At 39.7% G+C, this 25,520-nt stretch overlaps 1 protein-coding gene across 1 annotated transcript in view; it reads right to left on the reverse strand.

Moving 5' to 3' along the window:
• LOC124722732 overlaps positions 1-25,520 on the reverse strand; it is a 155,051-nt gene that overhangs the window by 95,952 nt on the left and 33,579 nt on the right. The window contains exon 2 of the mRNA XM_047247873.1: positions 15,965-16,206. Within this exon, the coding sequence (XP_047103829.1) occupies positions 15,965-16,206 (242 nt within the window). The remainder of the gene's footprint in view (positions 1-15,964; positions 16,207-25,520) is intronic.

Consider the following 25,520-nt stretch of genomic DNA (forward strand, 5'->3'; position numbering starts at 1 on the left):
GGAAATCTAGAAGAAAGACCGAGCTGGACTGCCTCATACCAAGAGCTGAAATGATGAGATTAATAACATGTAGGAGAATAGGCTGAACATGCCCTTAGGATGGATACCAGAAGAAAGATGAAAAAGATTTTTGAATGAAAGTCTACTGGAACAACACAGAGCAAGGCCACGAAAATGGTGGATAGATGATGTGGAAGAAGATATAAATCCCTGTGTTAGAGGAAAGTGTGCAACGGCTTTGGAGATGGCAGAATGGGAAAAATTTGCTGAAGAGGATTGTAATTCTACAAGAAGAAGAAAAAGAAAAGGAAGAAGAAATAATTCAGAGAAATATGCGAACTGAAAAGAAACTGCGTATTTTCACAGCTAATATGTTTGTATCTATTTACTCATGCGAATCAACTTCTGTAAAAATGAATGTTCTGAAAAATAAATTTCATTCAAGGTTAACAGAGGCCCACTTTGTAGATATTCTACGCATAAGTTTTCCATACGAGTACCGAACTATAAAAAAATTGCCTCGAGACCACAGATTAATTTCTTGTATTAGTTTGTATACTTGCAAATATTGTATTATTTTTAAGACCACAAATAAAAATTAAAGATTTATCTGTACCTATGAACTTCTACAAGTAAGCCAATACCTTTCAGAAAAAGAAAAATGTACCTGCATTTGAATTGTTCTGTTCTCCAGGCAGAAAACCACCGACAAAGATTTTTCTTCATGATCGATCATGGCTGACAAGGAACTTGACACAATATGGAATTTCCTTAACGCAGATGTGGTACAGTGATAAGACACTGCATCTGTATTCAGGAGGATCGCTATTCAAATCTCTGTTCAGCCATCCGGATTTAAGTTTCCTGTGACCACCTTAAGTCTCTTAAGGAAATTACCAGGATGGTTCCCTTGAAAGGATCAAGCCGATTTCTATCCCCATGGGAATTTGTGCTCTGTCTTCATTGACAGTCATTGACAGGACTTCTGGGCTAATTTCGCTTTACTTAATGCTAAATTAAGTTTCTATATAATGCAGGAGTTCTAATTACTCTTGACAGCTGAGCATCTGCATCCAGTCTTACAACAACCTACACTCACTGGTCACAAGACAATTCGTTTTCTTGAAGTGTTTTGACTGCTTAGGCGTGGGTTAGTAAATTTGTGTTCACTTGGTGTGACTTTTACATTTTCCTAACTGAATATTTTAATCTTTCAAAATCTAACTTTCTGAAATTATGTAATTATCCTACAGTTCCATTCTTGAATTTCAGAATTTATTAGGGATTTCTTTACTGAGCTTGGGGCAGGTCTGGCAGACTGATGCGTCTCAGATTTCACTTGCGCACTGCCTTGAATCGATTCTTACAAGTTTCCTTTATTACACTACTGGCCATTAAAATTGCTACACCAAGAAGAAATGGAGATGATGAACGGGTATTCATTGGACAAATATATTATACTAGAACTGACATGTGATCAAATTTTCACGCAATTTGGGTGCATAGATCCTGAGAAATCAGTACCCAGAACAACCACCTCTGGCCGTAATAACGGCCTTGATACGCCTGGGCATTGAGTCAAACAGAGCTTGGATGGCATGTACAGGTACAGGTGCCCGTGCAGCTTCAACACGATACCACAGTTCATCAAGAGTAGTGACTGGTGTATTGTGACGAGCCATTTGCTCGGCCACCATTGACCAGACGTTTTCAATTGGTGAGAGATCTGGAGAATGTGCTGGCCAGGACAGCAGTCGAACATTTTCTGTATCCACAGAGGTCTGTACAAGACCTGCAACATGCGGTCGTGCATTATCCTGCTGAAGTGTAGGGTTTCACAGGGATCGAATGAAGGGTGGAGCCACGGGTAGTAACACATCTGAAATGTAACGTCCACTGTTCAAAGTGTTGTCAATGCGAACAAGAGGTGACCGAGACGTGTAACCAATGACACCCAATACCATCACGCCAGGTGATACACCAGTATAGCGATGACGAATACACGCTTCCAATGTGCGTTCACCGCGATGTCGCCATACACCGATGCGACCATCATGATGCTGTAAACAGAACCTGGGTTCATCCGAAAAAATGATGTTTTGCTATTCGTGCACCCAGGTTCGTCGTTGAGTACACCATCGCAGGGGCTCCTGTCTGATGCAGCGTCAAGGGTAACCGCAGCCATGGTCACCGAACTGATAGTCCATGCTGCTGCAAACGTCGTCGAACTGTTCGTGCAGGTGGTTGTTGTCTTGCAAACGTCCCAATCTGTTGACTCAGTGATCGAGACGTGGCTGCACGATCGGTTACAGCCATACGGATAAGATGCCTGTCATCTCTACTGCTAGTGATACGAGGCCGTTGGGAACCAGTACAGCGTTCCTTATTACATTCCTGAACCCACCGATTCCATATTCTGCTAACAGTCATTGGATCTCGACCAACGCGAGCAGCAATATCGCGATACGATGAACCGCAACGGCGACAGGCTACAATCTGACCTTTATCAAAGTCGGAAACGTGATGGTACGCATTTCTCCTCCTTACATAAGGCATCACAACAACGTTTCACCAGGCAACGCCGGTCAGCTGCTGTTTGTGTATGAGAAATCGGTTGGAAACTTTCCTCACGTCAGCACGTTGTAGGTGTCGCCACCGGCGCCAACCTTGTGCGAACGTTCTGAAAAGCTAATCATTTGCATATCACAGCATCTTCTTCCTGTCGGTTAAATTTCACGTCTGTATCATGTCATCTTCGAGGTGTAGCAGTTTTAATGGCCAGTAGTGTAGTTGTGTGTTTTAATGTCTGTCTATCTGGACATACTGGTCATTCTCACGCTGCCACTTAACACATCAAAAACATTCTAATACTCTGACTCCATCCTAATTATGTCTAACATCAAGAATGAAGGCCATTTCTAATCCACACTTAGAAATCGACAGAACCCTGTTGTGATATTGCACTCATGAGTGAAAGAAGAGGGAATACATAGAAGCAACACATAAATAAAATGGACATTTAACAGCAGCATAAAACACAAAACAAAACAATCAATTAAATTGGGGTACATTCTACAAGCAAAACCCATATGCATTTGATATCCAAAAATGTCTTCATAAATTTTGAATTAAACAGTGCGACACACATTTTGACACAGTTAAATTATAATGAATGAATCCCCTCATGCTTCTCACAAATTTAATGAAATATCCTTGTACGTAATATTGAGAGTAAAATTCTTATCTGGAAATTAAATGTTTCCAGTTAATTAGGAACATTTGTTAAAAAGTAAGGATTAGAACACATTGACATTTACCGACCAATAGAAAAAGTGATGTCAGCATTAGTGGTGTAAGGTAGCTATGACCCCACTCTGCATTGTTACCAAATTTATTCTAGATGGTGTACTTTCCCCCACCCTTGACCCCTGGTGTAGATGTGGCAACACCACAATGATGACACCACACTTTTGACATAAAATTGATTAATCAATTAATTTCGCCCTTCCCCTCTGGGAAATCATCAGACCTCCCCTCCCCACCCTGTATTGGCGAAAAATTCAAAAATCGGTATTAAATTCAAATTTTAGTGGCAAATTCGAGTTTTTGCTGTAAATTCAAACGCTAATTACATTGCATTGCAGAGGAAATAATAATAATAATATATTGGTTATGTATAACAACTCAGTTTACATATCGCTGGAGTGGAAGCTTGTGGGATACTCCCTTTATTCCATCATCCTTGGAATACTGGCACAGTCTAACTATGACATCACAATTCAAGATGGCCAACCCAGAATACTGGCGCAGTTTAACTCCCATACTTCTATTGGCAGGAAATTCAAAAATTGGTAGGAAATTCAAAATCAGTTGGTAAACGCTAATTTTTTTTGTCTGGCTGTGAAACGTGGGAGCTGGGGGGGGGGGGGGGGGGTGGTAGTTGCCATTGATCAAGGACTAGAGAGTAGCTCTAACCAATCTCATCAATAACTACTGCATATAAAGAGGATATTGTCGCTATTACTCTAGCACCAGAGAGTTGCTCCAGCCAGTATAGCCAATAGCCGTATGTGGGAAGGATGGGTAATAACAACACAACAGAAAATGACCACAGGAGTGCAGGACAGTATCCTCCTGCTTATCTGCAAGTAAACAGCTGCTAGGAGGGAGATAAGGATGGGTAACAATACTGGAACAACGACCCCCTGTTCCAGTGCTGTTATTTTTTTGCTTTATTGCATTTCGATTCCCCACTAGCCGGCCGCGGTGGTCTAGCGGTTCTAGGCGCTCAGTCCGGAGCCGCGCGACTGCTACGGTCACAGGTTCGAATCCTGCCTCGGGCATGGATGTGTGTGATGTCCTTAGGTTAGTTAGGTTTAAGTAGTTCTAAGTTCTAGGGGACTGATGACCATAGATGTTAAGTCCCATAGTGCTCAGAGCCATTTGAACCATTTTTTTGATTCCCCACTCTGAGGGGGGAGGGGGGCTGGCAGCAGCGTAATAGGCTGCTGTACAGCCTATGGAAAAGTTGAAAAACGTAATGAGAATATAAACAAACAATAAAATCAGGTGATAAAATGGTGACATTGTAAGAAACTGTAAAATGGCGGAAAGTTGTGGAATTTTAAATGTAAAAACACGGTGTTGATGATGCGGATGAAGATACACAGTAAGTGGACAGGCACAGTTAAACAAACACGTTGATAGTCTGGTTTCTGTTCACACGAGATAAAAAACACAACTAGCGACAGTATGGTGGTTGTTTGCAACACTGACAGGGGATGCACAACACTGAACATTCACTTTAAACAGCACTATAGAGGCGACACAGCGAAAGATGGGGGGGGGGGGGGGGCGGGGGAGGACCCAGACCAATGAGGGGGGAAAAAGGAGTGGAGGCGAGGAAAAGGGCAGGGGGGGGGGGTGATAGAGGGAGAGGACATAGAAAAAAAAATAGGGGGCAGGGCCGAAGCAGAAGGATTGGGGGAGGCAGTGTAGGGGAAAGCAAAAGGAGGGGAAAGCAAAAGGACTCAGGTCAGTGGAGGGGGGGAGGGGAGATATGGGACTCAGAGAGAGGGTAGGTGGGGAAAAAACAGGATGGTAGGGGGGAGGGAGGGAGCCTGGGAAAAGGACAGAGGGAGGGAGGGGAACGTGAGGATCACAATTGATAGGAGGAGTACTGTTATATATCCATGCTCCCTATATGCAGGAGTCCTGTTGCAACAGCATTGGGGAATGAAACATACTTATACTTATTTACAAGTCGCAAGTCACATCCTACCCAACAGAAACATGGTAAATACATTGTACAATTTCTTTTACAAATGTAGATTAGATTAGATTAGATTAGTACTTGTTCCATAGATAATGAATACGACACTTCGTAATGGTGTGGAATGTGTCAGATTAATAAAAGGTGTCTATACAAGATATTACATTAGACAAAATATTACATGACACTCAATAATTTTTTTTTTTTTTTTGGCGGTTGGGAGATTACCCACTTACTATATCCATAAATTCAACTAATGCGTAGAAGGAGTTGCCATTAAGAAATTCTTTTAATTTCCTTTTAAATGCTATATGGCTATCTGTCAGACTTTTGATGCTATTAGGTAAGTGACCAAAGACTTTTGTGGCAGCTTCTCCTAGTGTTGTAGCCATGTATACTGCTATTACTTTTGAATTCGTTTGGATTGTTAATAACAAATTTCATAAGGGAATATATATATATTGTGAGGCTGCAGTCAAGATTTCTAGCTCTTTAAATAAGTGTCTGCAGGATGATCTTGGATGAGCCCCAGCAATTATTCTGATTACAGGCTTTTGTGCAATGAACACTCTTTTACTCAATGATGAGTTACCCCAGAATATGATGCCATACGAAAGCAGGGAATGAAAATAGGTGTGGTAAGCTAATTTACTCAGATGTATATCGCCAAAATTTGCAGTGACCCTAATAGCATAAGTAGCTGAACTCAAACGTTTCAGCAGATCCTCAGTGTGTTTTTTCCAGTTCAACCCCTCATCAATGCATACACCTAGAAATTTTTAATATTCTACCTTAGCTACCGATTTCTGATCGAAGTCTATATTTATTAAGGGGGTCATTCTATTTACTGTGTGGAACTGTATATACTGTGTTTTGTCAAAGTTTAATGAGAGCCCATTTGCAGAGAACCATTTAATGATTTTCTGAAAAACATCATTTACAATTTCACCAGTTAATTCTTGTTTGTCGGGTGTGATAGCTATAATTGTATCATCGGCAAAAAGTACCAGCTTTGCATCTTTGTGAATATAGAATGGCAAGTCATTAATATATATTAAGAACAGCAGAGGACCCAAGACCTAACCTTGCGGCACCCCATTCTTGATTGTTCCCCAGTTTGAGAAATCACCAGTTTTTTGCATATTATGTGAACTGTTTATTTGAACCTTCTGCACTCTTCCAGTTAGGTATGATTTAAACCATTTGAGCACTGTCCCATTCATACCACAATACTTGAGCTTATCTAGAAGTATTCCATGATTTACACAATCAAAAGCTTTTGATAGATCACAAAAAATCCCAATGGGTGACTTCCGGTTACTCAGAGCATTTAATATTTCATTAGTGAAAGTATATAAAGCATTTTCCGCTGAAAAACCCTTCCGGAAAGCAAACTGACATTTTGTTAAAACTTTATTTTTACAAAGGTGTGAAGCTACTCTACAATACATTACTTTTTCAAGAATTTCGGATAAGGCAGTCAGAAGAGAGATTGGGCGGTAGTTGTTGCAATCAGACGTATCCACTTTTTTATGCAGTGTTATAACAATGGCATACTTCAGTCTATCTGGGAAAATACCCTGCTTCAGAGAGCTATTACATATGTGGCTAAGAATCTCACTTATTTCTTGGGAACAAGCTTTTATTATCCTGCTGAAAATGCCATCAATCCCATGTGAGCTTTTATTCTTGAGAGAGTTTGTTATCTTCCTAATTTCAGATGGAGAGTTGGGTGAAAATTCAATTGGATCAAATGGTGTGGGTAAGGCCTCTTCCATTAATTGCCTTGCTTCTTCTGATGAACATTTAGATCCTATTTTCTCTACAACATTTAAAAAATGTTTATTCAAAATGTTTTCGACTTCCGGCTTGTTGTTTACCAAGTTTCCATTCACTTTGATGGTGACTCCGTCATCCTGTACTCTTGGTTGTCCTGTCTCCCTTGTAATAATATTCCAAATTGTTTTGATTTTGTTATCAGAGGTATTAATCTCAGACATGATGCACATGCTTTCTTAATGTAGCACAGTAATTTCTATAATATTTGGTTGTTTCTTGGTCATTATTCTTTCTTGTTGTTAGATACAGTTCCCTTTTGTGGTTACAAGATATTTTTATTCCTTTAGTAAGCCAAGGTATTTTGCATGATTTCTTATAATTAAATTTAACTACTTTCGTGGGGAAACAGTTTTCAAATTCTCTTACAAGTGTATCATGAAATAAGTTATATTTAAATTAGCATCGGGTTCCTTGTACACCTCATCCCAGTCTAAATGCTGAAGATTTTCTCTGCAGTTTCTAATTGTCATATGTAATGCTCATTGTCTTACTTGAACACAACATTCGAAGGTGAAACAAACTAGCCAGTCACATCTAATCTAGTCTAGCCCAGTCCAGTCCAGCGCCATCTACCAAGCGTATTATATACCTGAAGAGCTGACAAATTGGAACCTGTCTTTGTACCCACCGATTGTGAGATGCTAAGCTGTGGCTTCCGGTCAATGGAGCCCTCATGACCATACCTGCTGCTGGCCATGGACGGGCATCACTAATTTCTAGCACACTGCATGATTGTATGTCTATAATGCAGAACAAGACATCCAGTTAAGGAAAAAATCGTGAACACACATAAAAAGTTCACACACTTTGTTCCTCCAGAGAAGCTCTGTAGTCATTAAAAGTCACAATGTTGTTGCTGTGTTACTTGAAAACAAATATTTTGCAGCTGTTGCAAGTCACAGTTGTTTTGCTATTTTTTTACCGCCACAAACATAGCACCTTCCACACTACTTACGGAGCTTGATCGATAGGGCGACAGAAATCCTTGGATGTCCTTTGGTAAAGTAATGAGTGGAGCCCTATGTTTCAAATGGCTCTCCGTTAGAGCCAAGGCCAGTTCTTCTTCTGGACGTTTTCTCTAGATTATTTGCGATGAACAGTACATGAGAATTAATTCCAGTCTCGCGGGATTAGCCGAGCGGTCTTAGGCGCTGCAGTCATGGACTGTGCGGCTGGTCCCGGCGGAGGTTCGAGTCCTCCCTCGGGCATGGGTGTGTGTGTGTTTGTCCTTAGGATAATTTAGGTTAATTAGTGTGTAACTTAGGGACTGATGACCTTAGCAGTTAAGTCCCGTAATATTTCACACACATTTGAACATTTGAACAATTAATTCCAGCAATATCCAGATACCAGAAAAACAAGGCCAAGGGTCGCCTTCTTGTTGTCCTCTGAGTGGAGTAGGATGTACACATGTAATCAAGACTATCTAAGTCACCGTTGGTTTATTGTAGACAAGATTTACAACGGATTTTCCTGTACAGGTGTATATTTCATCAGTTTCATGCACTGACGACAGAAAAAAAAGCACAGCCTCGTGTCTTTCCGTTCGACACGAAATGAGACAGAAATCTCTTGAAATCCAGGAAGACAGTTTCCAGTTTCTCACTACCTATAAGGCAAAAATTCAGGAGAAATATCCGTCTTGTTCTTTTTCAGTGTCCCTTTGAAGGTCAACCCATTTTCTAGAAGATATTGTCCTAAAGGATAACTGCTATAATAGTTGTCCTAGTTACATTCCTGTGAGTGCCCTTGATTGGTTCAACTAATCTCTTCACAATATCCGTAGGTTGGGTAGATGCAAGTTATGGTCCAGTATGCTGCAGTATATTTCAGCGTTACAATTGTGAAATGTCTTGCTATCGCACAATGCGTACAACTTCAAACCATGCTTGGCAGGATTATTGGGCATGTACTGCACAAAACCACAACGTGCACGAAAACGAACAAGCATTTCGTCTATGGCTGTGAACTGAGGGGTTTAGTGCAGAAACGGTGTAATCCACAAATACCCATTTTTTTATATTTTTGCGTTTTTTGTAACTTCATCACATTCATTTTATAGCCTGTTATCTTTGTACTTCTTTCAGATGATATTGAGGAGTAAAACATTATTAGTGTAACTTGTTGACAACTATTTTGAAATTAATTGAGTGTAAAATTGGTGTAACCCACTATGAATTCATTTAGTAAAGAAAATCTGAGTGATCCTGGTTTTATCATGGATATGTTCCACATGTTTCTTCAGACGAAGATGACTCTGATTATGAAACCCCCAAAAGGAAGCTTAAAAAGAGAAATGTGGAAAGACAAAGCAATGCTGAAACAGCAAGACTACAAACATCTGCTGTGTCTGCTCCTATAAACGATCCACAATGTAAAAAGAGGTAACCTTACGCTCAAGGGTCCTGGAAATGATGGACAAATGCCAAGTATCTCAATTAAAACAACAGTTACTTTCGTTGAAGGAATTGAAATTGCTAATCTGAATGCGAGTGGAAACTTTATTGATGTTGAGGATGACACTCCTGCCATTAAAAAAAAAAAAGGTAGGAAGAGAACAAGGAATCCTGATTTGTGGAAACGAAATCTAAAGAAGATGGAACGTGTTACTGGTAAGTACATAAAGTTTGGTTTACATCATTGCAATTGTTCTAAAAACTGTGAGGTTAATGTTCCTCAAGAAGACAGGCAGTGCAATTTTGAAAGGTTCTATTCCCTTGGCAAAGAAGATGAATTAGCTCAAAAAAGTTTTATCTGTGGATTGGTGCAACAAACAATGAAGATGTGGTCATGTAGTACAACAGAATCACGTCGTGCATTCACTCGTACATACACCTTAAAGAAATAGGACGGTACTAATGTTAATGTGTGCAGACTTGCTTTCCAAATCTCATTTCAAATTTCGTCTGGTTGGGTGGATCGTGCTGTTACTTCTTACTAACAAAAAGGAGATGTTACTCCAGATAATCGTGGTAAATGTGAACCTGCTAACAAAACTCCTGCAGAAGTCAAATGTCAAGTTAAAGAACACATGGGATCATCCCAAGGTACCACTCACACTATTCCAGAAAGAGCAATCCAAATCGAGAATACCTTCATCTCGAACTGAACATTACTAAAATGCATCGTTTGTATTTGGATTGGTGTAAAGAAGAGATTACACCCCAGTGAAGGAATCTCCTTACTGTCACGTATTTACTTCAGATTTCAGTCTTTCATTCCATCCATCACATTCTGATACATGTAAAAGATGTGAAATTAAGAAAACAGAAATAGCAGCTTTAACTGATGAAAATAAAAATGCTGGAACTGTCACATAATCTACATCTTCGAAGAGCTGAACTGGCGAGGTCCCAAATGAAAGAAGATTTAGAACTGGCCATATCTGATCCTGAGATGTGTGTTATAGCATTCGATTTCCAGAGTGTTCTTGCATTGCCTAAACTCCCAGTTTCTGAGATACACTGTCTACAGCAGTTAAGCTGCTTCAATTTCTGTATTCACAATCTAGTGGAAGACAAAGCTTCCATGTATTTCTGGACAGAGGCACAAGCAGGTAGAGGATCACAAGAAGTTGTTTCATGTATTTTATATGTAAAGAAATCGGTCTGGTATAGTTGTGAGGTCCTGCCCACTCGTCGCTTGTAGGGTGCCTATAGGATGCTGCGTTCTCAGAATGCTATACAACAATTCAAGTCACATTAATGGCTTTTATTACAAATAAGACGATTGCCATTATCTAACTTTAAATTTACAGCGATGTCGCAAGCGATGGGCGACATGCAACATAATTCAGAGTTCTTTGCTATGTACGATGTTCATGCAAGTTTGACACACAGTTTGTGGATCACTAATAACGGCTATCTAGCGTTCTCTGCCAGGCTGTCCGTATACTGAGCGGCCGAGTCTGCTAGGAGCGGCGCTTATGTTCTCCCTTGTAGGGGCTGAACGTAGTTTCACCGCCATCTCTTCTCTACCGTTTTTCATCTTCGTTCCGGCGCTTGTGGTTACGCCAGAACAATAGCGATACTTGTGTGGGACAAAAATCGAAATTTCAATCTGCCTGTTATGTTGCTATATATTGTCACATATCTAGAGATTAGTGTTGAGACAACTGAGCTAAAATTTTTTGTATAAGGACAATCTTTCATGGCCTGCGACAGGATTTCTCATGTACAGATAATGGGATGAAGAAAAATAATATATTTTTTGAATTACTGGGGTGGCAAAAAAGAAAGGAAACAAATTTCAAGTCACTCATCTACAGGAAGATGATTTTAAAAGCATCAAGCCTTTGAAAGATATAACTGTTAAGAAGAATATATGCATGCACGGTGACAAAATCAACTGGCTGAAGATAGAGTGGCTGAAATGTCACAAGGAAAATTCTTTTGAAATCGATTTCTGTGAAACAGTAAATCGAGATATGCCATAGGGGAAGGTGGGGGAATTACACGCGTGTGGGTAATCCCACGCAGGCTGATTTACGCAGTTTGAATGGCACAAGCTGTTCCCAGTTGGTGCTACACCCTGCCGGCAAGAGTAACAAACACTACGCGGCTTACGCCAGCCATTTTCCAGTGGTATTGTTGGAGCAGTGAAGTATTGCTTATTTTCGGTGTGTCTCATGTAATTTTGGTCAGCTGTATTTTGCAAGGTAAGTGGTACTATAAGTTGCTTTAATGTAATTCTTGCGTATCAACTACTAACCCTAGATGAAACCTTTAATTTAATTGTAGATTTGTCCCGCTATTTGAATTAGGTGCCGAGTTATGGTTAGGTTAGTCATCGAACTTATAGTGGGGTAATGCCACGCAGCTGTTGAAGTGCGTGGTATTCCCCCTTGCAGGTTATATTTTCGATACTAACGAGGGTTTTTTTTTTTTAATTTCAGATGGGTAGATATTATAAAAGAAAAACCCAGAAAGCAAAATGGACGCAAGAGGAACTTTGTAAGGCTCTTGATGCCATCAAATCTGGAAGAAAAATAAGAGAAGTATCAAGAGCTATCAGGATTCATGAAGCTACTCTGCGAACGAGGATGAACGTTAAAAATACCGAGGGTCCAAAACTTGGAAGAAACCCAACATTTTCGACAGAACAGGAGAATGAGATTAGGGATCGTGTTATTACAATGGTCAAACTGTTCTATGGCATTACATGCATCCAGCTGCGAAAGAATGCATTGGAGTATACAGAGGCTAACAACATTGCAAATAATTTTGATAAGTCATTTAGGTTAGCTGGAAAAGATTGGCTAGCTCTATTTTTAAAAAGAAACCCAAGTATTAGCATGAGAAAATCTGAAGCAACTAGCATTAACAGAATACAGCCATTTATTGAAGAAGAGGTTAATGCATATTTTAAAAACTTAGAACATGTCTTTGAAAAATATAAATTTAAAGAGGGGCGAGTGTTCAACGTCGATGAAACGGTCATAAATACTGTACAAAAGCCCGAGAGAATTTTGGCTCCTAAAGGTGTTAAACAAACGGGTTGGGCCACGTCTTGGGAAAGGGGGGAAAACGTGACTGTGATACGTCGTTTCAGTGCTGCTGGTACCTACATCCCCCCTATGTTTATCTTCCCCAGGAAGAGGATGTCAAATCTCTTAAGTAAAGGTGGACCAGTTGGAGCAATATATGGTTGTTCCGTCAATGGCTGGTCCAGTGAGTCATTATTTTTCAAATGGACCCAACATTTTCAGAAAAATGTAAAATCAACTATTGATTACCCTGTGCTGCTGATTTTAAATAATCACAGCAGCCACATTTCACTTGAAATTTTTGAATTTTGTAAAAAACATTCTATTATTATGGTAACCATACCTCCACACACTTCTCACAAGCTTCAACCACTAGATGTTACATTATTTCTTCTTTGAAATCAGTCTTCAATCGTGAATGTGACATGTATATGAAGTCACAGGTGTATCAAAAAATTACACCATATGAGTCAGCAGAACTTTTTAACAAGGCATATATTAAGGTCGCTACCATGGACAAAGGGCAGTCAGGGTTTAAGGCAGGTGGGATTTGCTCTTTCAATCCAAACAAATTTCAGCATGACAACTTACAACGATGTGAGATCTTCAGAGACGTTGTCCTTGAAGATGAAGACGTTCCGAATGCAACAAATGGAAATGAAGTGGTTGCATCTACAAACGAGCCACATATCCCCAAAAGGAGTCAAGAACAGATTCCTGGATCTTCAGCAGAAGATGTTCCACTTCTAGTAGGCCTAGAAGATATCACAACAACATCAACTAAAAGTGCATGTGTCAATCATGTTAGTGTATTTGACATATCTCCTGTTCCGAAACAAAAACAACTTCTTCATAAGATGAAACAAGCCAAGGGAAGGCCTAAGGGAAAGTCATTGATCCTTACAGCAACTCCAGAAAAGAATAAACTGCTAACAGAGTTATCAATAAAGAAACAAAAAGTAGCCATGAAAAAGAAAGCTGAAGGAAACAAGAAAAGAAATCTTAAGGATAAAGCAGATAAGTGCAGAAATCTGCAACTTAAAAAAGTCTCGAAGAAGAAACAGACATTATATAAGAAGAAACACCACCAAGAAAGTGAAAGTAGCTGCGAGGATGACCTACATCTGGACTTGCAGAACGTTTGTGATGACGATGAAATGATGATATTGATCCATTGGCGATTTCAGAAGATGTCTGTTTAGTTTGGGAAAGATGGAGAACTATGGTATCGATGTATTTGTTGTAGCAGATAGAGTCATGAAGAATGTAGTTGCTGGAACACTCCAAAACGTTACAAGTGCGATATTTGCTGTATGAGAAAATGAACTCTTTTCACATCAATAAAAATGTAAAGACGAAAATTTTAGAACATGTTTGTAGAATTACATTATTTCCTTCTTGAATATACTGTTTACTACTTGTAGTAAGTAATTAGCAAATAAAAATAGCAAGTATTGTACATTTTTATTGTTTGTTTGTTTTGCGTGTTATTACTCAGTACTTTGCGTGTCTTTACCCTCAGGGGTGGGGAATACCACGCATTTGCACTTCTTTTATTTTAATGTTCAAAATTAGGGTACTGTTTACAACTATTTACAGACGACTGGAATATGTGGAGAAATGTCCATTGTATGGTATATACTTATTTTCGTAGGTTTTAATGACGTTAAGAATGGTTCACATCGATTTTTCCTTAGGTGCGTGTGTTTCCCCCACTCTTACCCTACAGGTCTATGACTGGCGAGAAAACCAGAAAAGGACGTTAAATATATCAACTAGGCTGTCTCGCGGGTTTAAAGTTATCTGAGGTGAAAAACCCAACAATAACACATGCTAAGGCTAAAGATTTAAGGAAGCTGATAAAATATGTTCTTCCCATCCATCAAAGATTTTATGACGATATTATTAATTCACAGACTACCCTTCCAGAGTCTGATACAGACATTTCTTTGAGTGAAAAAGGCGAAAATGAGTGATTGCTTGTTTACTAGGAGAAACGTCTAGACATTTTTGTAATATTACCATAAAAAGTTACAATATTTTGAGTACTAATATCAGTAAAGGAAGAAGTTGTATTTTGCATCCCATGTTTGTATTAAAATGTGAAATAAATGTTGTTTACTTTCTTTAATACATACTGTTTATTTAATTTAAATAGTGCTATTTCCGTCTTTTTTCTTAAAACTATGACAATGTAGGTTACTTCATTCTGACAGTAAATATATGGTTCAAATGGCTCTGAGCACTATGGGACTTAGCATCTGAGATCATCAGTCCCCTAGAACTTAAAACTACTTAAACCTAACTAACCTAAGGACATCACACACATCCATGCCCGAGACAGGATTCGAACCTGCGACCGTAGCGGTCGTGTGGTTCCAGACTGTAGCACCTAGAAACGCTCGGCCACACCGGCCGGTCACAGTAAATATATATTCTTCTTTCAGGAGTGCTAGTTCTGCAAGGTTCGCAGGAGAGCTTCTGTGAAGTTTGGAAGGTAGGAGACGAGGTACTGGCAGAAGTAAAGCTGTGAGTTCCGGGCGTGAGTCGTGCTTCGGTAGCTCAGTTGGTAGAGCACTTGCCCGCGAAAGGCAAAGGTCCCGAGTTCGAGTCTCGGTCGGGCACACAGTTTTAATCTGCCAGGAAGTTTCATATCAGCGCACACTCCGCTGCAGAGTGAAAATCTCATTCTGGAAATATATATTTTGTTCGTAGACAGCAACAATGAGGCATAAATGTACAAAAATGTGGAATACAACAAAGTTTCAAATTTTTCTTTTAGATAAAATGATGTAACCCACAATTTTGGCGCTGAAAATGCAATTTTTAAGTTCATGTAGAGACAAAATATCTACTCCTTTTTTTCTAAAAAAAACAGGAAACTTGCGGGTTACACTATTTATGCAGAAAACCCCTCAACTCCCCTCGCTGTAGATATTTCGCGGATGGCACCAGTAGTGTCAACTGCAAGTGGCTATTTTCTGGTTGAAGTATCATCAAACCTCAGTGACGGGAGCAAGAACAGAAGGCGCTTCTGCCCTGAGAATAATCATTCCTGTGTCATTTGATGCGCACAGCTCTAATATGTTTGTGCGTCCTCTTATTTGTACAGCAATGAGAAACAGTGCTCCTTAAGAGAGCCATTATCGCAGAAGTATATTTCTGCAGTCACTGTCCCTCGCGTAACTGACAGATGATCTCTTGTTATTTGTCTATCTATTGGTATTCGCAACAACACAATCAATTATCTCAGGTTCAAAACATTAGAAAAAACTTACAGTTTCAGTTTTAGTTCCTATAGCATTGCGTTTCGGGTGAATAAGACCTTGATTATATTCTTAAGTTTTGTTTTACCCGGCACCACTAACGGATTATTTATCCATAAAGGTTCCTGGTCCTTGCCGATATAAAAACGGCACTCATCACTTGGAAATTCATTCACTTCATTCCCGCCATCGTACGATGGTTCAGATTCATTGGAATAATCTGCAGCCTCGATTATTTCTGCTTCATCATTGCTGTCAAAGAAATCAGCATAATCCTCTTCGTCAGATGATTCCAGAAGAAGGTGCCAGTTTCGTCTGGCGTCAGTCCTTTTCTTTGTTCGAGCCTTCAAAACAATAAGAAAAGTATAATACTAATCTTCAGTAACTATATAACCATTCATTCCAAGCGCTTTTGCAAAATATAACTTCTGATCTTCAAAACATTCAGCAGAGATCACGCCACATTTACTTTGTAGGTGTCCACTTTACAGACCAGTCACGCTATTATGGAGGGTTTTATAATGCGACAGTAGTGTGAATTTGTCACCTAACAGTGTCATCGAAGCGTATCTAGCGCTACTGTTGTGTGCTTGGCGAGCTAACTTGATTACGGAAAGAAACCCGAAATGGCGGTACCGTTTGCCGCCACACGCTCGCCGCAGGGTTTTAACCCATTATACCCAGAAACTGCGTACATACATTTTGCTCACTGCAACAACAAAAATTGTTATTCACCAGAATGCATTTTCGCTTACCGTTACCGAACTACTGTCGGTATTTGTTTAGGAACACTATTTTATTAACCAACTGGTCTTTTAATTTGCTTACAAGCAGTATTATTTTGGAAGATATTATCTCACTGCGAACAGAAGTTGCAGGTATGCGTGCTATTTTTTTGTCACGTCAGCTACGTGGTTAACTCATTTTCCTTCCAGAACGGTACAGGATTTCCCGTTCGTTGTAGGTACGTTTCTTCAAAATGTCATTGGACCTCCCGGTCTCCCTCTGCAAGCGGTTAGGAATAGCTTCCGAAAGAAAGGTACAGTTATCAGTTGAGCTATCACGTCTTACCAATTCGGCTCCGGTACACTTAAACATTTGTTCAAAATTTGCCACTCGTCAGATGCGAGTTTGTGAACACCTGAATAGAAAGACGATAAACAGGCTGCAATGCATTCCTTTTGCTCCAGCAGGCGTTGTAGCATATACAATGTACTCTTTCATCGGGTTTCGGTTTCCTGAATTAATTTATCAACAGGTTTTCTTCATTACATCCCGAATCTTACAGAGTTTTTCATTAGCGTTGCAGTTTGTTTTAAAATAACTGAACATTTTTGTCACCTTTTCTAGCACAATGCAGAGCTCGCTGTTGCTATTTAAAGAACTTTTCACAACTAAATTGATAGTGTGTGCTAAAAACAACACTTGCTGCATATCTATGTTGCCACCGTGAATGAGCTGTACGGCTGTCGTCATATTACTGGCATTGTCAATTGTGATGCTTACAACTTTGTTTCCGATGTTCCAGCTTCAAATTGCATTATCTAACGCTTCACTAATATTTAGTGCTGTATGCTTTCCTAGGAAACGGAATGTCTCAAGGGGTAAAGCTTTCATGCACCAATTACTGTTAAGAATTTTATCCATTGTGGATGTGGAACACTGCGACTGTGGTGTGAAAAGGTTATCAGAAATTACTGCAACCAGTCGCCTTTTATGTAGATGTATTTTATTTAACCATGACCGGTTTCGAGCTGCCTAGCAACTCATCATCAGATGGTATATACATTTAGTGCTTTTTTGTACCCATTGTGTGGGTGGTTGAGTATCTGTGGCTAGACAGAAACGAGAACAAATAATCGCTACATGTGGTACAGTATCACGAAATATTTACAGCATAATTTATATTTAACGTATAAGAGCAAATAATCACTACATGTGGTACAGTTACATGAAATATTTACAGTTTAATTTACGTTTTGAGGTGTTACTTACAGATAAATCTTTCTGCAGGTATATATATCTCTTTTAGGACGTATTTTTGAAACCATTGTGCCTTGTTTTTCACAATTTCACAAGTTAAAACTTTCACTAGATGTATATTACTTTTATGAGGCACTGTTGGAAACATATATCTTGTTTTTCGTAAACATCGCTGAACACACTTAGCCACAGATACGAATACAGGATTTACACATTATAAACAAGCCAAAGATTGCAATATAACTACAGTATCAAAGATTTCAAGTTGACCAGAGGCATTATTAGTCATCGCACACACTGACAAGAGATTTGTCTTTATTACATAGAAAATAAATGTAAATTAGCTTAAACTATTAAAATGTTTATTTATAAATTAACTGTGCAATTTTAACAGGTATATAAAACTAAATTTTTTACATTATATTTCAGTTACATTTAAGATTATTGGTATTGAGAGTATTATGACATCTAATTTCTTGCTCCTTCCATTGGCTGATCTTGGCATATGATGTCAGGGATGAGAGGTTGATGGTTAACTTGAAATAATAAGTAATGCTGGTACTTGAAAGGGTGTGGAAAAGGAGTTGGGGGTGGGGGTGGGGGTGGGGGGGGTGGGTTGTTTTTTTAGTGGTACAAGCTTTTATGTGTGTGTGTGTGGGGGGGGGGGGCATTTTGTTTCTGAATTACTGTTTAGTTTTTAAGTTCAAAGAATCCTTAAAATTCTGAAAGAAGGAGTTATTCGCCAATTCTGTCTGCTCATTTAAAATGGTATGTGGGGAATTATGTTTGTGGGTGAAAATCTCTAATTGTTCGAGAAGATCCATCTTGAATCCCTTGTCTACAGTGTGTAGGATTTGAAGGTTAGCACACCCTACCAAAAATCTGGTATATATAAATTAAGATGTGACAGCTGCTCCTGCTACTACATAGGGCAAACAGGTAGAAATTTTGAGATCCGATACAAAGAGCACACTGATGCACTTCGCCTAAACAACTTAAATAGATCCACTTTTGCTACCCATCTAGCAGATAATAAACATTCCATAACAGACATTAAAACTAACCTTCAAATCCTACACACTGTAGACAAGGGATTCAAGATGGATCTTCTCGAACAATTAGAGATTTTCACCCACAAACATAATTCCCCACATACCATTTTAAATGAGCAGACAGAATTGGCGAATAACTCCTTCTTTCAGAATTTTAAGGATTCTTTGAACTTAAAAACTAAACAGTAATTCAGAAACAAAATGCCCCCCCCCCCCCCCACACACACACACACACATAAAAGCTTGTACCACTAAAAAAACAACCCCCCCCCACCCCCCACCCCCACCCCCAACTCCTTTTCCACACCCTTTCAAGTACCAGCATTACTTATTATTTCAAGTTAACCATCAACCTCTCATCCCTGACATCATATGCCAAGATCAGCCAATGGAAGGAGCAAGAAATTAGATGTCATAATACTCTCAATACCAATAATCTTAAATGTAACTGAAATATAATGTAAAAAATTTAGTTTTATATACCTGTTAAAATTGCACAGTTAATTTATAAATAAACATTTTAATAGTTTAAGCTAATTTACATTTATTTTCTATGTAATAAAGACAAATCTCTTGTCAGTGTGTGCGATGACTAATAATGCCTCTGGTCAACTTGAAATCTTTGATACTGTAGTTATATTGCAATCTTTGGCTTGTTTATAATGTGTAAATCCTGTATTCGTATCTGTGGCTAAGTGTGTTCAGCGATGTTTACGAAAAACAAGATATATGTTTCCAACAGTGCCTCATAAAAGTAATATACATCTAGTGAAAGTTTTAACTTGTGAAATTGTGAAAAACAAGGCACAATGGTTTCAAAAATACGTCCTAAAAGAGATATATATACCTGCAGAAAGATTTATCTGTAAGTAACACCTCAAAACGTAAATTAAACTGTAAATATTTCATGTAACTGTACCACATGTAGTGATTATTTGCTCTTATACGTTAAATATAAATTATGCTGTAAATATTTCGTGATACTGTACCACATATAGCGATTATTTGTTCTCGTTTCTGTCTAGCCACAGATACTCAACCACCCACACAATGGGTACAAAAAAGCACTAAATGTATATACCATCTGATGATGAGTTGCTAGGCAGCTCGAAACCGGTCATGGTTAAATAAAATACATCTACATAAAAGGCGACTGGTTGCAGTAATTTCTGATAACCAATTACTGTTAATGCAGTGACCAGTATAAATGCCTGACAAGAAGTGAGATCCAAATATCGGTTGTTAAACAGGTCTTAAGTTCCAAATTTACAGCCTATTTCTCTTTTTGGCAATTTCCTTCATTTGTGTGGCGCATTTTTTCAATCTGGTAGCGAATATTTTAATATTAACAGTACAACAATACGTCGAAATCCAGTGTCCTTTACGATTGAGTGTGGTTGAAAATCGTCCTTTATCATGGTCAATAGTGCTGCATCTAGTTCTTGTTGCCGTTTGCTTCCCTCTACGACCTATCGAAGAAAATAAAAATTATATATATATATATATATATATATATATATATATATATATACAGGGTGATTCAAAAAGAATACCACAACTTTAGGAATTTAAAACTCTGCAACGACAAAAGTCAGAGCTAAGCACTATCTGTCGGTGAATTAAGGGAGCTATAAAGTTTCATTTAGTTGTACATTTGTTCGCTTGAGGCGCTGTTGACTAGGCGTCAGCGTCAGTTGATGCTAAGATGGCGACCGCTCAACAGAAAGCTTTTTGTGTTATTGAGTACGGCAGAAGTGAATCGACGACAGTTGTTCAGCGTGCATTTCGAACGAAGTATGGTGTTAAACCTCCTGATAGATGGTGTATTAAACGTTGGTATAAACAGTTTACAGAGAATGGGTGTTTGTGCAAAGGGAAAAGATCTGGACGGCCGAGAACGAGTGATGAAAATGTAGCACGCACCCAGCAAGCATTTGTTCGCAGCCCAGGAAAATCGACTCGTAGAGCTAGCAGAGAGCTGCAAATTCCACAATCAACTGGATGGAGCGCCACCACATTGGCACTTATCTGTCCGTAACTACCCGAGGCGATGGATCGGCCGCCAGGCAGCCCGTGACAGAGCACTTCAGCACTGGCCTCCAAGAAGCCCTGATCTTACCCCCTGCGATTTTTTCTTATGGGGGTATGTTAAGGATATGGTGTTTCGGCCACCTCTCCCAGCCACCATTGATTTGAAACGAGAAATAACAGCAGCTATCCAAACTGTTACGCCTGATATGCTACAGAGTGTGGAACGAGTTGGAGTATCGGGTTGATATTGCTCGAGTGTCTGGAGGGGGCCATATTGAACATCTCTGAACTTGTTTTTGAGTGAAAAAACCTTTTTAAATACTCTTTGTAATGATGTATAACAGAAGGTTATATTATGTCTCTTTCATTAAATACACATTTTTAAAGTTGTGGTATTCTTTTTGAATCACCCTGTATAAAAATAAAAAATTAGACCAGTGCTCCTGCAGAGAGATAAGTTATGCTGGAAAACTAGTCCACGCAAAAGCTTGGATGGTTTTGATTTTAGGGTATGTTTTATGTAATAGGAGTCCGATTTAAAAGTCAGACTTTGGCGGACTGCTTCAGGCACTATACAACCTTTTGCACAGAATTCCCTTTTTATGCGATTTGAACGAATAGCAAAGCCTACATTCCTGGGTATTTTGTGGGACTTGCATATTAGAAGAATGACTGAGCCGCTATCGATGTAGGTCGATGTTTCATTGCTCAATAAATTATTTAATTTAAGATGTCTGATAACGCCCTTTGCATTTTCTGAAACATTACGGAAGTTTTTGAGACAATTGTTGCAACTAACGTGATCTGCATCCTCCGTAAAGTATTATCAGTTCCATGACTTCCATTTTCGTGTATCCATATTGATTTGAATCGCAACTTCATTAGAATGAAACCTGAGACACACGAGTTACTAATGCAGCAAGCCGCGAGCGTGTATCTAGTGTCAGCAATCATAACAACCCCGGCACATGTCACTGCCACGCCTCTTCGTGAATTTGTTTGTTTATTTATTTGTTTATTTATTCTTTGCCAATTGACTAGCTGATAGTTTTCAGCTGAGAGTATAGGATGCTTTCATACAATTTTATATTTACAAGATTGACTGAAAAAGTAATGCCTCCACCTTTGTAACTTCAACAGTTGGCAGCATTGGTATGCGGCAGGTACTGGCTTGTTCCGTAGCCTCTTCTCTACAGCTCCAGTTGCCGGAAATCCTTAGCATTGAACGGTTGTGTTGTTACAGTGTAATGTATGGAACCCCGCTGAGACGGTCAGTCAATGCGATTTAAGCAACATGCAGTAACTGAATTCTTGAAAGCAGGTGTCACCCCAAAGGATATTCATCAGAGAATTAAAGCAGTTTATGGTGATTGTGTTAATGTGAGTGCTGTGCGCCACTGGGCAAGTAAGTTTAAAGATGTTGAGGTAGGAACATTTGACCTGCGTGACAAAGAGTTGGACGTCCTGTGACAGCAACCAGCCAATTTCACAAGCAAAATGTTCACACACTTCACGTGCCACCACAGCAGAACTTCAGAGATGGAATCTCACCACCGTATGGCATCTTCCATACAGTCTAGATTTAGCACTGTCTAACTTCTGTGTGTTCCCAATAATGAAAGACGATCTGCTAGGACATCATTATGCTTCTGAAGAAGACGTTGAGAGAACTGTGAGACTGTGGTTGCAGAAACAAAGTGTCGACTTCTGTGAGTACTTCAGAAAACTTGTTCATTGTTGGCAGAAAATGTATCCAACTGGCTGGTGATTATGTGTAAAGTGAATACCGGTAATTAAAGATCACATTCTAAGGATTATTCCTGCGTTTGTTTTATTAAAATATTCCCATCCCAACCCAATTAACGAAGGTGGATGCATTACTTTTCATTCAATCCTCGTACAATAAGTGCACAGTAAAGAAAATGATTACATTTAACAGGTACATATGAGGTTAACAGCTGCTAATTAATCTGATATTTAATACACACTCATGTTGTATGTACATTTCTCTGTAAGAGACACCAAACTATTTTTAAGTAAGTTTAATTCCTTTACTTCCGTAATTGATTTTGGAAGCTTGTTGAAATACTTTTGCCTGCTACATCAGTCAGTTCCAGTTTTCGCTATCTTGTGTAGTAATTTTTTTATTCTTGTTAAGTGGTCATGTCCAACTTTATTTATGAGGTGTTTATAGCTTACTTTAACTGCTATAATTTCTGATATACATTGAAGCGGCAAAGAAACTAATATAGGCATGCGTATTCAAATACAGAGATATGTAAACAGGCAGAATATGATGTTGCGGTCAGCAACACCTAACAACAAGTGTCTGACACAGTTGTTAGATCGGTTACTGCTGCTACAATGGCAGGTTATTAAGATTTAAGTAGTTTTGAACATGGATCACAGCTTCTCCAAGTTAGCGATGAAGTGGGGATTTCCCTGTATGACCACTCCACGAGTGTACTGTGAATATCAGGAATCCGGTAAAACATCAAATCTCCAACATCGCTGCGGCTGGAAAAAGATGCTGCAGGAACGGGACCAACGACGACTGAAGAGAATCTTTCAACGTGACAAGTGCAACCCTTTAGCAAATTGCTGCAGATTTTAATGCGGGGCCATCAATAAGCGTCAACGTGCGAGCTATTCAATGAAACATAATAGATATGGGCTTTCAGAGTCATAGGTCCACTCATGTACCCTTGATGAATGCACAACACAAAACTTTACACCACACCTGGGCCCATGAACACCAACATTGGACTGTTGATGACTGGAAACATGTTGCCTGGTCGAACAAGTCTCATTTCAAATTGTATTGAGTCGATGGATGTGTATGGGCATGGAGACAACCTCATGAATCCATGGACGCTGCAGGTTATCAGAGGACTGTTCAAGCTGGTGGAGGCTCTGTACCACTGTGGGGCGTGTGACGGAGTGATATGGAACGCCTGATGTGTCTGAGTACGACTCTGACAGATGACATATATAAGCATTCTGTCTGATCATCTGCATCCATTCATGTCCATTGTGCATTCCGATGGACTTGGGCAATTCTAGCAGGACAGTGTGACACCCCACATGTTCAGAATTGCTACAGAGTTGCTACAGAGTTGCTCCAGGAACGCTCTTCTGAGTCTAAACACTTCCGCTGGTCACCAATCTCCCCAGACATGAACATTATAGAGCATATCTGGGATTCCTTGCAGCATGCTGTTCAGAAGAGCTCTCCACCCCCCTCGTACTCTTATGGATTTATTGACAGCCCTGCATGACTCACAGTGTCAGTTGCCTCTAGCACTACATCAGACATTATTTAATTCTAGGTCACATCGTGCTGTGGCACTTCTGCATGCTCGCGGTGGCGGTACACGATATTAGACAGGTGTATCAGTTTCTTTGGCTGTTCAGTGTATACAGAGTGAGTACACTGATAATACTATAGTGTACAAAAGCTTGTATAGAAGTTGGTCTCTGGGTGGTATCTTGGCTATACACTGAGGTGATGAAAGTCATCGGATACTTCCTAATACTGTGCCAGACATCCTTTTGGCCAGCATGGGTAGAAGTTCCCAGCAGAAACACTGAGCCATACTGCCTCTGTAGCCGTCCATAAGTACGGAAGTGTCGCCAGTGCACGATTTTGTGCACAAATTGACGTTTCGATTATGACCCATAAATGTTTGGAGGGATTCATGTCGAGCAATCTGGCTGGTCAAATCATTCACTCGAACTATCCAGAATTTTCTTAAAGCCAACTGCTTACAAGAGTGAGACAGTAACACTGTGCACTGTCATCCATAAAAACTCCATTGTTGAATGGCTGCAAATGGTCTCCAAATAGCTAAACATGACCATTTCCAGTCAGTGATTGGTGCAGTTGGACGACAGCACCCAGTCCATGGCATGAAAATATGGTCCACATCATTATGCAGCCACCATCAGCTTCCATAGTGCCTTGTTGACAACCTGGATCCACGGCTTTGTGAGGTCTGTGCCACACTTGAAATCTACCATCAGCTCATAATAACTTAAATTGGGACTCATCTGACCACGTCACGGTTTTCCAGTCATCTAGGGTACAACCGATACAGTTACGAGCCCAGGAGAGGCGCTTCAGGGGATATCGTGTGTTAGCATAAGCACTCGTGTCGGTCGTCTACTGTCGTAGCCCATTAATGCCAAATGTCGCATTTATTTCATGCAGCGTTGCTTGTCTGTTAGCACTGAAAACTTTGTGCAAATGCCAGTGCTCTTGGTCTTTAAGTAAAGGCCGTCAATAGGGGAATAAAACCAAAGTGATGCAAGTCTGTATTGTTGCCAGATTCATTTAAGATGTCACCTCTTGTTGGGTGGTCCCCCACCTCCTCTCTGAGGGGTAGTTGTCGCACTGTCGATGTCACCATCACCACTCCTCCCCCCTCCCCCACTTTTGAATGCAGGAAAAAGACTGCTTGTTCTGAGCTGATGGAGAGGAAGAACTTAAGGTACTGTCTTGGGAATTGTATTCATTTGTGTGTGTGTGTGTGTGTGTGTGTGTGTGTGTGTGTGTGTGTGTGTGTGTGTGTGTGTGTGTGTGTGTGTGTGTG

The sequence above is a fragment of the Schistocerca piceifrons genome, chromosome X (assembly GCF_021461385.2).
Source record: "Schistocerca piceifrons isolate TAMUIC-IGC-003096 chromosome X, iqSchPice1.1, whole genome shotgun sequence".
NCBI lineage: Eukaryota > Metazoa > Arthropoda > Insecta > Orthoptera > Acrididae > Schistocerca > Schistocerca piceifrons.